The sequence below is a fragment of the Ixodes scapularis genome, unplaced genomic scaffold (genome assembly GCF_016920785.2).
Source record: "Ixodes scapularis isolate PalLabHiFi unplaced genomic scaffold, ASM1692078v2 PGA_scaffold2__306_contigs__length_199485367, whole genome shotgun sequence".
NCBI classification, from domain to species: domain Eukaryota; kingdom Metazoa; phylum Arthropoda; class Arachnida; order Ixodida; family Ixodidae; genus Ixodes; species Ixodes scapularis.
In genome coordinates, this window is record NW_024609857.1 from 31463567 (window position 1) to 31476447 (window position 12881).

A 12881-nucleotide genomic window follows, 5' to 3' on the forward strand; every position below is an offset into this window, starting at 1 on the left:
GACGAGCGCTTACCGGTCCCCAGTCACATTGTTGAGAAACTTGGCATAGGACGGGCGCATGTTGTGCGGTTCCACGACAGCCTGAATAGAGAGGCAAAGCATGCAATGGAAACACTGCAGATACGAACTCGAGCTACTGCATATCCTCCAGTAGGAAGCAGGGTACAGCAAACTCGAGCACCATCTTCTGGTGACTAACAGCAAATGCCTCCAACGCTCCAACTCTGCTTCCAAATGCATGGAGAATGAGAGAAAGCCATAGTTTACAGAACAAACTGTTATACATGCTTTGGAAGAACACATTTCATTCAGTTTTCAAGCTTTGTGCAAGCTCAGAAGTCTCGTTTTGAATTAAAAATTGCTCGAGAGACGACCATCGTGCAGACGACGAGGCGAGTTGCAACCAATTTGATGCTTGCCTTCTCCTCAAAGTGGTGCGTCGTCAGACTGTCCAATCTATGCCAAACTTTATAGAAATTGTTATAGCTCTGCCAACTTCCCATCAGAATAGTTTTGAAAAGCATGAGGTCATATTATGGTCATGAATTGTTTGTTCTTTTGACATAGCACCAATCTCCATGCATTTACCCCTCATATTGCTCCTAGATTCTGAAGTGGTGGCAGACGAGTATGAATAAGAAAAATTCCATGAGACCAGACACTCAGAAAATTCCAGCGTTTGCTCTGTCAGTAAAGTCCGCTGATCAAAGACATACGCTACTCCGCTTCCTTCAGGAACATATACAGTAGCAACCACACTGGTCCCTCCAGAAACCAAAAAGGCTCAAGGTACACCTAAGCAAGTTCCTATGAGTTTTGAATGCGAAAGCATGAATGTCATTCTTGCGCGCATTCTCGTGAAGTGGCCGCACCGTGTCCGGAGTATGCTTGGGTGAGCTCTCTTTGGGAGGCCCTCCTAGCCAAACGCTTGCTTTTCCCGGCACGGGCACGTAGTGCCATGGGGTGGCTCTCCTTGAAACTGACTTGCCTTGGCTAATGGGAGCTTCTTTCCTTGAAACTATGACGAGCACCAGCCAATGGTAGCCCTATCCATCAGATTTTGGCTTCACTTCGAGAGTGGAATTCATTTGCCATTTGGCACGGCTTCAAAAGCTGGGAGCCCTCAGATCGCGGCAGGCGCGGCTTCACTTCACCCCATAGGGAAAGGGGAGTTTAGCTGCTGTTTGGCGCGGTAGCCGATGACGTCGGCTCGCTCAATGGGACCCCCCAGTTAATGCTTTCGCATTAAAAGGGTGCAGGTATTGACAGCAGTCTTTATGGATGCTATATGTGAATAGAAGCAGTGTTACCAAATGCAAGCACAAGCTACTGTTCGTGTTCAGCAGGTATTAACAAGCCTAAACCGATAACCCTAGAATAGGTAAAGCAGAGGGTGCTTGTTTTGCTTGCAGCTAATGTGCCCCACAAAACATATATCTTAGGACACCAAATAGTGCTTCTATAGTGTCACAACCGAGGGGGGGGGGACACAGTGCAATTGAACACATCATAACTCGCCAGTTAATGAACCTAAACATAGCCTTCTGAAGCAAACCGTCATTTGGTCGGTCACCATTTGATGATCAGTTTGTTAAAGCGAAGTAGATGCAAGTCCTCCTCCAACCTAGCGTTTCTGCACTACTATAGAATGGAACCTATGGTGCAGCACCTCAAGACCTGTCATGTGCATTCAATGAGAAAATCAATTGGGAACACAGCTGCAACTATTGATAAACAATGCTCCAAGCCTGTGAAAACGACCCAAACTATGTGCTGCCACTAACCATGTCATGATACTCGTACAACGTTAGGAGGCATTTAGCGGAAGATGAAAAATCTCCACAGAATCCGAGAACGCCCTGCGACCAACTTACGCAGGACATCATGACTCCCGTGCCTAGAGCAAACAGCATTTCTGGTCCCCAGGGAACTGTGGGCACACAGCCCTGTTTTGCAGCCCGGCAGTAGAGCACCTGTATGAAATGCAGGTGACACAATGTTTCAGCTAAATAGTTCTTTGTTCTCTGGCAAAAAAATACTATTGCAGTCGGACAACAGACTGGACAGTACGGACGACAGCTTTGTGGGAAAGGCGTGAAACTTTTTAGATTGATTAATTACGACGGCGCACAAAACAGAACTTGGAAGCCACAAAGTTATGCCGCTAACATGCATAAAAGTATAACTAGTAATATTATGGAAGTTCGTCGACTCTTTATTGAGGGCCAAGACTAGAATATTTTCAACTTGGCCTAAATAAATTGATAGGGTGGGGAAAGATGTGCCCTGCCCCTGCTTGAAGCAAAACTTGTTTCGTATTTGTTTCACAGCACTGCCAATTCAATGGTGCATGAGCTCGTCAAAAATTTTCTTAGGGGTAGTCTGGCATCTTTGTCATGGCCCCCGGTTTGCCTCACAATTGTCTGAACGGAGCAATAAGCATTGCTGAACTACTAACTTAAATATTGGGCCAAAACCTTTTTTTCTTTGCAATTTTAAACAATTTTTAGTTTTGGTCCTCACCCTTTTTTGTCTACTAGAAAGAAAGAAAAAAAAAAAAAAAAAAGAAAGACGTTTACAAATCTCAGTCATGTGCAACTAGAGTCCCCTCTCGAGTCTCCTCGTCCTCCTCATCTTCCCCTTCCCTTCCTCCCCCCTCCTCCTCCTTTCCTTCTCCTGCCGCTGAATTTGTTCATGGGTGACATGACACGGAGTCGTAGGGTCATTTTCCCCGCTCAATTTAGCGGGAAAACTGAATTGGGGTTGAGGTCAGATGACAACAATTTCCTTGCAAAATTTAGCGGGGAAACTTAACCCGCTAAATTTAGCAGAAAAATTTCCCCCCTAAATAAATTAGCAGAAAAATTTCCCCACAAAATAAATTAGCAGAAAAATTTCCCCACAAAATAAATTAGCAGAAAAATCTCTCCTCTAATTTTAGCAGAAAAATTACCCCGCTAAATTTAGCGGAAAAATTTCCCCACTAAATTCAGCGGGAAAGCGTCCCGGCGACGCCGCTCAACTCGGAAACGGGCGCCTAAGAGCTGTGCTCTAAAACTGATGCCAGTGACAGGCAGAAGTTCACTCATTAGGAAGTAGAATTCACTCTTAACTGAATACAAGAAGTTTGATAGCTTAAAATAAGTGCTTTGGAAGCTCCTACCAGCATGCGTGCAGCAGTAGCACAAACCCCATTTTCTAGACCGCCTGCTCGACCTGCAAGCCTGCCTTCCTGGCAGTGATGTCGTGGCGCTAAAAAGTGTGGGTATATTTGAATGCTGGTACTGGCATTGCCATCATTTGACGATTTTACAACTATTCTGAATTGAGAGATACTAAATGGCCTGCCAGAAAGGAAAAAGGTCCAGTACCAGTAGCTAAAAAATATTGCCGGAGTACCCCTTTAACATACTATGACATCACAACGGCATTCAAACATCAGTTACACTTATTCATTTAAAGGAGGAAAACAACTGTATGGAAGGACAAGCTCGTCTTGTTTCAGCCTGACGTTAGAAAAGCTACTGGTTCCAAACAACTCCAAACCTTTCATGGCAGTCTAGAAAAATGCTAGCCACTAAATCGAGCATTTTTGCTCGACCGTATAAAATTATGCAGCCTACCGTAATACCCAGACTATATGCCGACCATTTTCCAAATGTCTACTAAATAAAACCTTCCCGCTGCAATGTGATCCCTCCAAGACAACGAAAAAAAGAAAAAATATTGGTCGGTGCATAGGTGTACTAAGCTGCATAAATTTTTGTAGAACTACGTGTGGGTGGCACAAGAAATGAGAGGGGCTAAATGCTTCGCCAAGTTGCGCTTGAGACTCGCGTGAACTGCCCATGGTGCAGAGGACGCAAGCTCGGCTGCTCAGCCACTGTGCAGAGCGATGAACGAAGATTGTGGAATCACGGCTGCCGGAGCGGCATTTATCGCCGTTTCAATCAGACAGGAGTGCATCGTGTTGAAGCGAGCGGACGAGCAAGCCAGCAGATAAGAAATTGCTACAGAAACCACTATTGTTGGTTGTCTATGCATTGTGATAGCATTCACTAGGGTGATCTCAAGGACGACCTCAAGGACCATGTCTAAAACGACATCTAGGGCAATCTTAAGGACGACCTCTAGGACAACCTCAAGGATGGCATCGAGGATGACGTTCAAGGGGATGATGTCTAGGACTTCCTAAAGGACAACATCAAAGACCTTTAGGATGATCGTTAGGATGACTGCAAGGACCACCTTGCAGTCATCCTAAAGAAAGTTTGCGAGGTTTTTCGAAGCGGGTGTGGATGTGCAGGAGCGTGAAAATGTGAGCTGAAATGATCTACTGCGCACACCTAACTGCGTGGTTCTCAGCAGAAGGCACGGCGCGCCACCAGGGAATGAGCCGATGCAAATCAGTCAGCGCTCCGGTGTTACAGTAAGACCTCGTTATAACAAAGTTGAAGGAGCGGTCGTAATTATTTCGTTATAACCGTTAGTTTGTTATAGCCACTGTCCATTTCTTCCCACTTTTAGTAAACAAGGGGAATTATGATTGCTTTGTTATATCCATTAGTTTGCTATATCCCATTTTGTTATAACGACATTTTAGTGTATAGTGCAACGTCACTTCCGTGACCAAGTTTTCGTGACATCAATATCCAAACTTTGTAACCCCTTCCAGGCATGGAGAAAAACATAATTCTACGTCAAAAAGGATAACCGTAGGCTCACCTCTACTAGCTTCCAGGCCATGTAGAGGGCCAGGGTAGAGTTGGGGCTGGCAGCCATGCTAAGCCCGGCCAGCAATCCGCCAGCCAAGACTTGCCAGGGGCTCTCGTGGCCACAGACCTGACGCAGCAGACAACGCGACCCCTGCATTTGTGGGGCAACCACAAAGCCATCAAAATTGGTGCAGATATTTTGCTGTAAAAGTACCCAGAACAGGTTGCTGTAAATATTACGGCAACAGCTGCTTCAGCTGAAATGCAATCGTTACGAACACAGTTACATTTTTACGAGTGTGCCCAGCTGCAGTTACACAAACAGTAACTGAATAATGGTACAGTTACTTTAAAAAACGACGCATGACATAGGGGTGAGCTGTGTTCGATGACAACGCATCAGTTTTCAGCATGGAAAAAGTACCTGTACAGTTTCAGTTTGATAACGGAGTCAGTTACAACGTGCAGCTCCGACGTTTCAGGTAAATCAACCTAGATCATGCACTTGTCCACTCAATTTTGAGAACTACCATAATTGAACTTCATTACCAATTATTCCGAAAATGTATAAAAATTACAATAACTGAAATTTCGGTGTAACTTGAAATCTACTTGATTACTAAATTTTTAACAAATGGTAAAAAAAAAAAAAATTCTCTCTCTTCAGCATTTTTTTAGCCCTTTGATGGCCGCCGCCATAAATGTACAGCGGCGCAAAAGCATCCCGCATAGTCATCGTGATACCTGTAAGGCAGCGATTATACCATTAAAAGTTATTGCTTAAACGCGAAACTGTGTGCACCCCAAAAGTGTTTCTGTCTGTTACGTCTTTGGGGAACTGTATTTGTTTTATTCACACCATGTTTTGCTTCGTTAAGGATATCTAGTTTCAAAACTCGACACCCTGCACAAGTGATACGTTGGATGCCGCCACTTTGCGCTGGAGGCCACTACTTCGCGTGTTGACTGCTCCTGCGGTAGTGGCAATCGAAGTGCTGGCTCTTCCGAATCAGACTTCCAACGCTTTTTGGAACTGATTTAAGAAAATGAGAACCCATTATCCAATGCAGAAGCTCTGCAAAGTACCTCCAACTTGGAGTCTGAGGCTGACAAAATGTTGAAAGGAAGTGGAAACACGAAAATCAGACCGAGGATAATAAAGGTGACAACTTTTGCCCTTGATATTTCCATTTGATACTTTCCCAATCTGGACAGCTAGCAAGCACTTTAGGTGCTTCTGTTAGGTAATGTAAAAAATGCTGCGCATTTACTTATTCTTAGTGCCCTCCCTTTTGAAAAAAAAAAAAGAGACCACTGGGGTACATTATACTCGACCGCAAAAGGATGCGAAGCCACGTGAAACTAGGATATCCCTTGATACTGTGATGTCATGATGCTACGTGGCACTGACATCATTGAGGCTACAAATAACAGACAAAAGACCCCTGAGACTGACCTTATAAATGCTAGGCATTTAAAACAATCTCACTAATTGGCTACTTTAGAGCTGTGTTCAGATATGCTGCCATTTCCAAAACTTGCTTCCGTTTCAAAGTTTACGCAATTTATCACAGTGCCAAAGTCGGTTCACCGATCAAAAGAAGCAAACATACTGCAAAAGGAAGGGTAAATTCAACTTCAGTGTAGCACAATAGCAGAGCAACACTAAAACAGTACACAGGAAAACAAACACTGCCAATCGCTATAAATATCTTCAGTAAACAATCCCACTTGGACAAAATGAATTGTGAAGCCAGTTGGCGCATGGCTTAAGCTCCAAAAAAACAAGGCTCAAAAAAGAAAAAAAAAGAAAGCGAAAACCTTGTCCGCAAGTTGTCTATTGCATTTCTAACCTTCACTGAAATAATTGGATACAAAAAAAAAAACAATAGAAGGTCACCATAGCATTGTTCTCAACAAAGTGTTGAATCTCGTTAATTCAAACTCTCTTCAAACTTGCAGATAATTCAAACTAACATGCAGGTCCCATCCTATGCAACTCTATGGGAAGAAACTCCCGTTAATTCAAACTCGGCTTTATTCAAACAAATTGTTGGTCCCTCTCGAGTTTGAATTAACGAGATTTGGCTGTAGTTGTGAGTGAACCCCACCATTGCCTCTCCTTGCCTCCGTGCTTAGTTCAAGCATGCCAATCATTGCCCAAGTGTAAAAGAGTGATACAAATAAGGAAATTACTTTGGCCCAGGGATGGGCAGTATTTCAAATGCAAGTATTTGAAACATGTATTTCAAATACTTTGTGTATTTTGAAATTGTATTTAATCACAAATTGGGTAATGTATTTGGCATGTGTATTTAAATAATAAAATGTGGGTATTTCAAATACAATTGTAGTTAAATACAACTTTGTGGGCGAAAATACATTTTGTTTTTATTCATGTGGTTGTAAGATATAGTCTCCATCCTTTATTCGGCCATGGGGCTTTTTTCTTTTTCTCCTCCGGCCTTATTTTAAAGGCACTGTCCAGAGCAGGAAGAAAACTACGTTCTGCACCAAATGCAGTGTCTCTCAATCAAGCAGAAGCGTTTAGTGACTTTGAGATTACGGTGCTAGTCCAGGTCAAGAATAGTGACGAAATCGACGTTCACAGGCAGACTGGCTAAACAAGTGCCTGTGACAACTTGTGATGCTTTCCAGCCTGATTTCCATCCATATTTTTGCCTGGAACATTTTAAATGCGCGGGTCGTCCAGATCTTCGTAACTGGTGCGAGTTGCAACAATAAAAAATTCTCTAGCTAGTGCTGTGCGTCTTGGTCGTCTGAGTTCTTTGTTGGTCTATACCAAAATGTAATCGACAAAAAAAAAAAACTGCTTGAAGCTCTGTACTTTTTTCACCTATTACGTCCAAGCTGATTACATTTTTTTGTGATTATATCTCTATTACGTTACTAGAGCCTCGCACACTGACTCCCGAGTGTGCGATGCAAAATTAATATGAGATACCCAGAAACCCGTTGCAAGTGCCTTGAAGTCGCTGACGCAAATTTTAAGGAATGTATTCGGAAAAGTATTTGGAGGAGACCAAATACATTTGGTTGCATTTGTATCTTGTAATTAAATGCTTTTTCGGAAATGTAATTAGATACATTTTTGACAAAGTATTTTGTATTTGTATTTCGATACATATTTGGATGTATTTTGCCCATCCCTGCTTTGGCCTAATGCCTTGCACGCACAAGCGTAACCTGCAGACATCCACAAATAATCACGATGAAATCAACGGATGCGCACAATCAAATTTCCCCATGTCGGTCATGCCAAAGCAGCCTGATGTCAAAATGGTTAGATTTCTTCTCACATTGAATAGTCGACGCTCAACTTGCAGCCCTACAATTTTCAAAACAGCTTTCGGAGTGAACACGTGGAATACCACGTGCATTATTAAAAAAAGAAAAACATTCCTCACTTATAATATTAGCCTACACGATTTTGTCTTGAGCTTTCAGCTAGGAAAACATTGTGGATTCCATTGGTGATCTCTCGAAGTGCGAGAAAACTCAAGTCCTTTCAACAGTCTTCAATTTAACCTCCGAATCCAACGGTACCACCAAGAAATTCACGCCGTTGTTTTCAATAATTCCAGAACATTTTCGAAATCTGTTACGACAGACGTCGGTTCATCTCGGACCGCGCTTTCTACCATGGCACAAACATGCACCATGTTTCGTGAAGACGCATTGCCTCCTTACGCCTTGCACTTGCTGCTGGTGAGAAAGAGAGCTGCACTCACCCGAAAGAGGGCCACGGCCCCTCCGAGAAAGAGCCCTTGCCCCCACGGGGCCCGGTGGATCAGGGCCAGCCAGGGCCTCCTGCGAAGGCGACGGCCCAGCAGCAGCAACAGCGCCCGCACGCTGTAACCGCCCAGGAATGGCAGTGCACTTCCCTGCAAACGAGAAAATGGGTAAAAAAGAACATGAAACCGGGAAAGCCCCTCTATGCTGCTTGCTATCTTGGGACAATCCCAATGGTGGGCAAGTATGGGAGAGCAAAACATAGAGATAAAAGAGTGTATGCTGTGGAGGAGGAGGAGTGAGTGGGGGGGGGGAAATGCCTACACCTTGAGCGGCACTTGTTGATTGGAGTCAACGGCCCCAATCTAGAAACACCGCAAGCACAATATCGTGGCTCTCAGCATCTTTACCTTTGGTTCTTTCTTTTTGGCTAACCCAATCAAATCCAGAAAGCACACTTTGATGAGGCGCTTTTAATCTGTGTGTATGCACTTGCCTTCGACTGCACTCTGACTTTCTGTTAAAGTGTAAAAACGAGGCCTCCTATCTGGGGCAATCATGATGGCAGGCGACCGCGAGAAAGGAAAAAAAAAAAATGTGCACACTAGAGGAGAGTGGAGATGTCATCACCTTTCTTATTCAGAAGCCCCAGAGACCGGTAGCTGTAACATGTTTCATAAACGTGGCTGGTTTTAATGCGAAAGCATTAACTGTCTCATGGAGTGAGCCGACGTCATCAGCTGTGAAACCAAGACCAACGGCTATTAAATCCTTCTCGAAGTCAAGCCAGCTCCCATTCGCCAGTTAGCCACGGTCCCTTTTACACTGCTTCAGTCCCACTGGCTCGCGTGCGTCGACCAGCATCCTATTCACCGGACACACGGCGCCAGTCAGCGTGCCAACACAAAGTGTTCCCCTTCTCCAGGGATTATTTTCGTCATTCTTGTCCAGCTCGCTAGCACCTTTGCATTTAATTGCATTATGATAATAATGTACATGCTTTCACATTCACAACTCATAAGAAGTGCTTAGGTGTATTTTAATCTTTTTTATACAAGTGCTATTCGTAAAACTGTTCAACAAGTGCTATTCGTAAATTCGTAAAACTGTTCAACTATTGGCTTGGGCACTGCTCAAAAGGCAACAGGAGACTATTTCCTGTTACACAAGTTTACGGACTTTGTTAACAGTGCCAGCAGGGTTTGGTGCAATCCAATGACACTGGCGTCACTGGTTCAGAGAACCCAGGGCACTAAAAAAGAGCTCTCGAAGAGATGACCCCATAGTGGTTTTGACAGCTGGCTCCTTTCTCATGTAAACAACACGTGCAGAAATGACGTTGCACAGAAAGGTGCAAGGGTGCACCTTTGCCGTGTGCATCAGACAGCCACCGTCATGGTGGCAGGGCTGGATGTTGTCCTCCGAGTCGCCCGTGTCTGGAGGGGGAAGGAACTCTTCTTTTCCCATGAGTAGCCTGCACAGGCGGCGGGAACGTCAGGAGACTGCGCTCCAACTGATCCATGGTCCAAAGGTCCAAACCCAACCTGAGCACCTTGCAGACAGGATCCCTAAGGCGATTGTCCAGCCTGCAAAAGGAAAGAAAAGAAAAAAGAAAGACGCACCACCTTAATGCAATTTCTTTTTCTAAATTGTGGGGAAACTTCAGTTTGAGCAGACGGCCATCCGTTCGTGAAGGCGGTGAAGTGGCGGGAGGGATGCACTCACCGCATGCAGTACAGAAACGCTCCCATACTCAGCGCGAACATGAGGACCTGGAAGAGAATGTCACAAAAGCAATTGCCAGTCCCTTTTCAAGAATTATCACATTGAAAACAGGAGACCATTTATAACTACTAACATGAAATGTATTTACAAAAAAAAAAAGTCAAATTTGGGGGTTTTACGTGCCAAACCTACGACGGGCATCTGGCACGCCTCAGCGGAGGACTGAGGATTAATTTCGACCACCTGGGGATCTTTTGACGTGCAACCGAAAGCTCGGTTACACGGCGCCTTCTCCGCAATAAGCCTCCGTCATATTGCGGGCACCTCGGTCGGGATTCGAACCCGCCACCTGGGGATCCGTAGGCCGGCGCTCTCGCCTCGGAGCCACCGAGGCGGCGAAATGTATTTACATAAATACAAATACAATGACCAATGAATTTGATACCTGCATACTTCAGTGCATCATTCCCTCTCTTTCCTAGAATCCCAAGAGAGAGCAATACTATACTTGGGGACAAGTTTTCTGGGGATTTCCGAGGCGAGGAGGAGAAGCACGCACAGCTCTAATCAGTGCTTAAAGGGGGGAAAGGGCCCGTGCGCCCATACCTCTGACTGCATTGCCAAGTAAAGTTGTTCCCGAATAAAGAGGATGGAAAAGAAGTAAATCGGTTAATTAGTTAGCTAATTAACTAAAAAATTGATTCATCTTCATGAAGTTTAATTTGGGGGGGGGGGGGAGAGGAGAGGGGGCATAATGTTGTCGAAAAATTCACGCTCTACCTTACTATGGCCCAATATGGTAGCTCCCCACAGCCGTGAAAGTCCGTACAAATAAAGTGCACTGTACGAGTCGCTTACTGTTCCATCGACAGGTCCCAAAAGCATTATCGGTTGCTATGCTTTTCTGGGTCATACATTTTTGTTTTCACAACGTTCCCCCAAGAAACATACTAATAGGGTGCTCGCCCTATTACTATTAATATACTTAACGCTAATGTTTCATATATTAAATAGAGGTTAACTCTTCATATGAAAAACACTATCTAGGTGGCGCGCACCACTACCCGACTAAAAAGGGTTCAGCCGTATGCATTCATTCCTTCATCCATCTGTGCTAGCCTTGTAGAACAAGTCAACCTATAGAGACGGGATCTACGAGAGTGAAAGCAGCCTACCTCCCCATGGGGAATCTCCATGACCATGTTGCGGCTCCGTAGCACGTTGTAGATGATCTCCGAGCACTGGTGGCAGACGGATCAGCTTAAACGTCCCCCCAGGTCCCGAAACAAAACATGTTTACTCACCTGGTTTAGCATATAGACCGAGAGCACACGCCGCCTGCAAGAACAATCGCGAGGGGGGGGGGGGGGGGGTGCACTTTGAACTCGCGGACGAGATCAACCCCACTGCGGTATTTCCAGAGGAGGTCTGAAATGGTGCCCAATTTTCGTACCAGCGGTACAAAATTTTATATTGTACCGCTGGTCCTAATGGATTTTTTAACTGCTAGTCGAGCTTTTGCAGTAAGTGGCATGCTGCGATATCAAATTTTTTCTTTCTTCAGAAAGGAGTGAAATGTGCAGATTTGCATTGCAGATTGTGATCTGCTAGTCAATTTAATGTAAAGGCAACTTGTTCAGCGACTAAAAGAATTTAATGTTAATAGGTGTATTTTGTTGCAAGTTACTGGGACATCTGTGCCAAGCTACCCACTGAATTGGTTGCCACACTTGATGCTAAGCATGGTAACCTATGGTTGTAGCTCGATACAAGTGGCTGCCACATAGACAAATGGGCCTTTGTTTACAGACATACCGAGTTATAATGTCCCTCGGCGGTCATGGGGACCCAAACGAGGTCACATATTTAATTAAAAGGAGGCAAGAACATTGATATACCATCATTACTAACAATTCAATCACAAATATTTTTCAAGTTGTTCAGGTCTAACAAACACTGCATAGGGAGTCATCAATGACAATAATCTGCTGTCATGGGGAACATGCAGCCAAAAAGAGGCTGATGGGTGATCTCATCTCAAATTCGCGCAAGAAAATATGATGAGTCCTCAAACAATTTTGAAAAAAAAAAAATATGTTGGTGGAAAATGTGACTAGAACAAAACTGCAAATTAGAAGTACGGAAGATTTCTTGTTCTCGAGTTTTGAGCTCCAAAGGCAGGAGGTATGTCTTGCCATTTTTGCAGTTTTCACAAGCGACACCATTTGGAGTCTCTAAACTTTTAGATTCTTTTTTTCACAACAATTATAACTTTTTTTTTTTTTTTTACTGCCTTGAGACTTTGTATAGTAGGGTTAAGGTTCTCTAGACGTGTTTTTTTTATTTTATTTTATAATATAAGAATTCTTGAATCTTACATCTTTCACAATAATGGGCCAAGCTTAAATCAAGCTAGCTTTAAGAAGCATACACTGATCTCTATGACAATTGCTGGATTGCGTTTACCCGCTCCACGAATGCGGCCATCTTTTTGGTAGGGTTATATTACCTCTAGCCAAGGTACAGCTGCTGCAGCCACTATCATCCATCCATGGCAGACAGCATTGTGGCAATTGTGGTGGCAGGCTGCCATCAAAATAGCGTGGGTGATATTTCGTGCTCGATTGAAATTGTTTCACGAAACATATTTTTGAAACCAGGCATGAACGGTAGCCCGATCTTTGAGGA

At 44.1% G+C, this 12881-nt stretch overlaps 1 protein-coding gene across 1 annotated transcript in view; it reads right to left on the bottom strand.

Moving 5' to 3' along the window:
- The window catches only part of LOC8028674 (transmembrane protein 135), a 28526-nt gene that overhangs the window by 3186 nt on the left and 12459 nt on the right, over nt 1-12881 (bottom strand). The window contains exons 4-12 of the mRNA XM_029989992.3: nt 11498-11531; nt 11369-11434; nt 10194-10240; nt 10013-10054; nt 9834-9942; nt 8468-8620; nt 4726-4866; nt 1875-1973; nt 14-81 (exon numbers count right to left, since the gene is read on the bottom strand). Coding sequence (XP_029845852.1) covers nt 14-81; nt 1875-1973; nt 4726-4866; nt 8468-8620; nt 9834-9942; nt 10013-10054; nt 10194-10240; nt 11369-11434; nt 11498-11531 — 759 coding nt within the window. The remainder of the gene's footprint in view (nt 1-13; nt 82-1874; nt 1974-4725; nt 4867-8467; nt 8621-9833; nt 9943-10012; nt 10055-10193; nt 10241-11368; nt 11435-11497; nt 11532-12881) is intronic.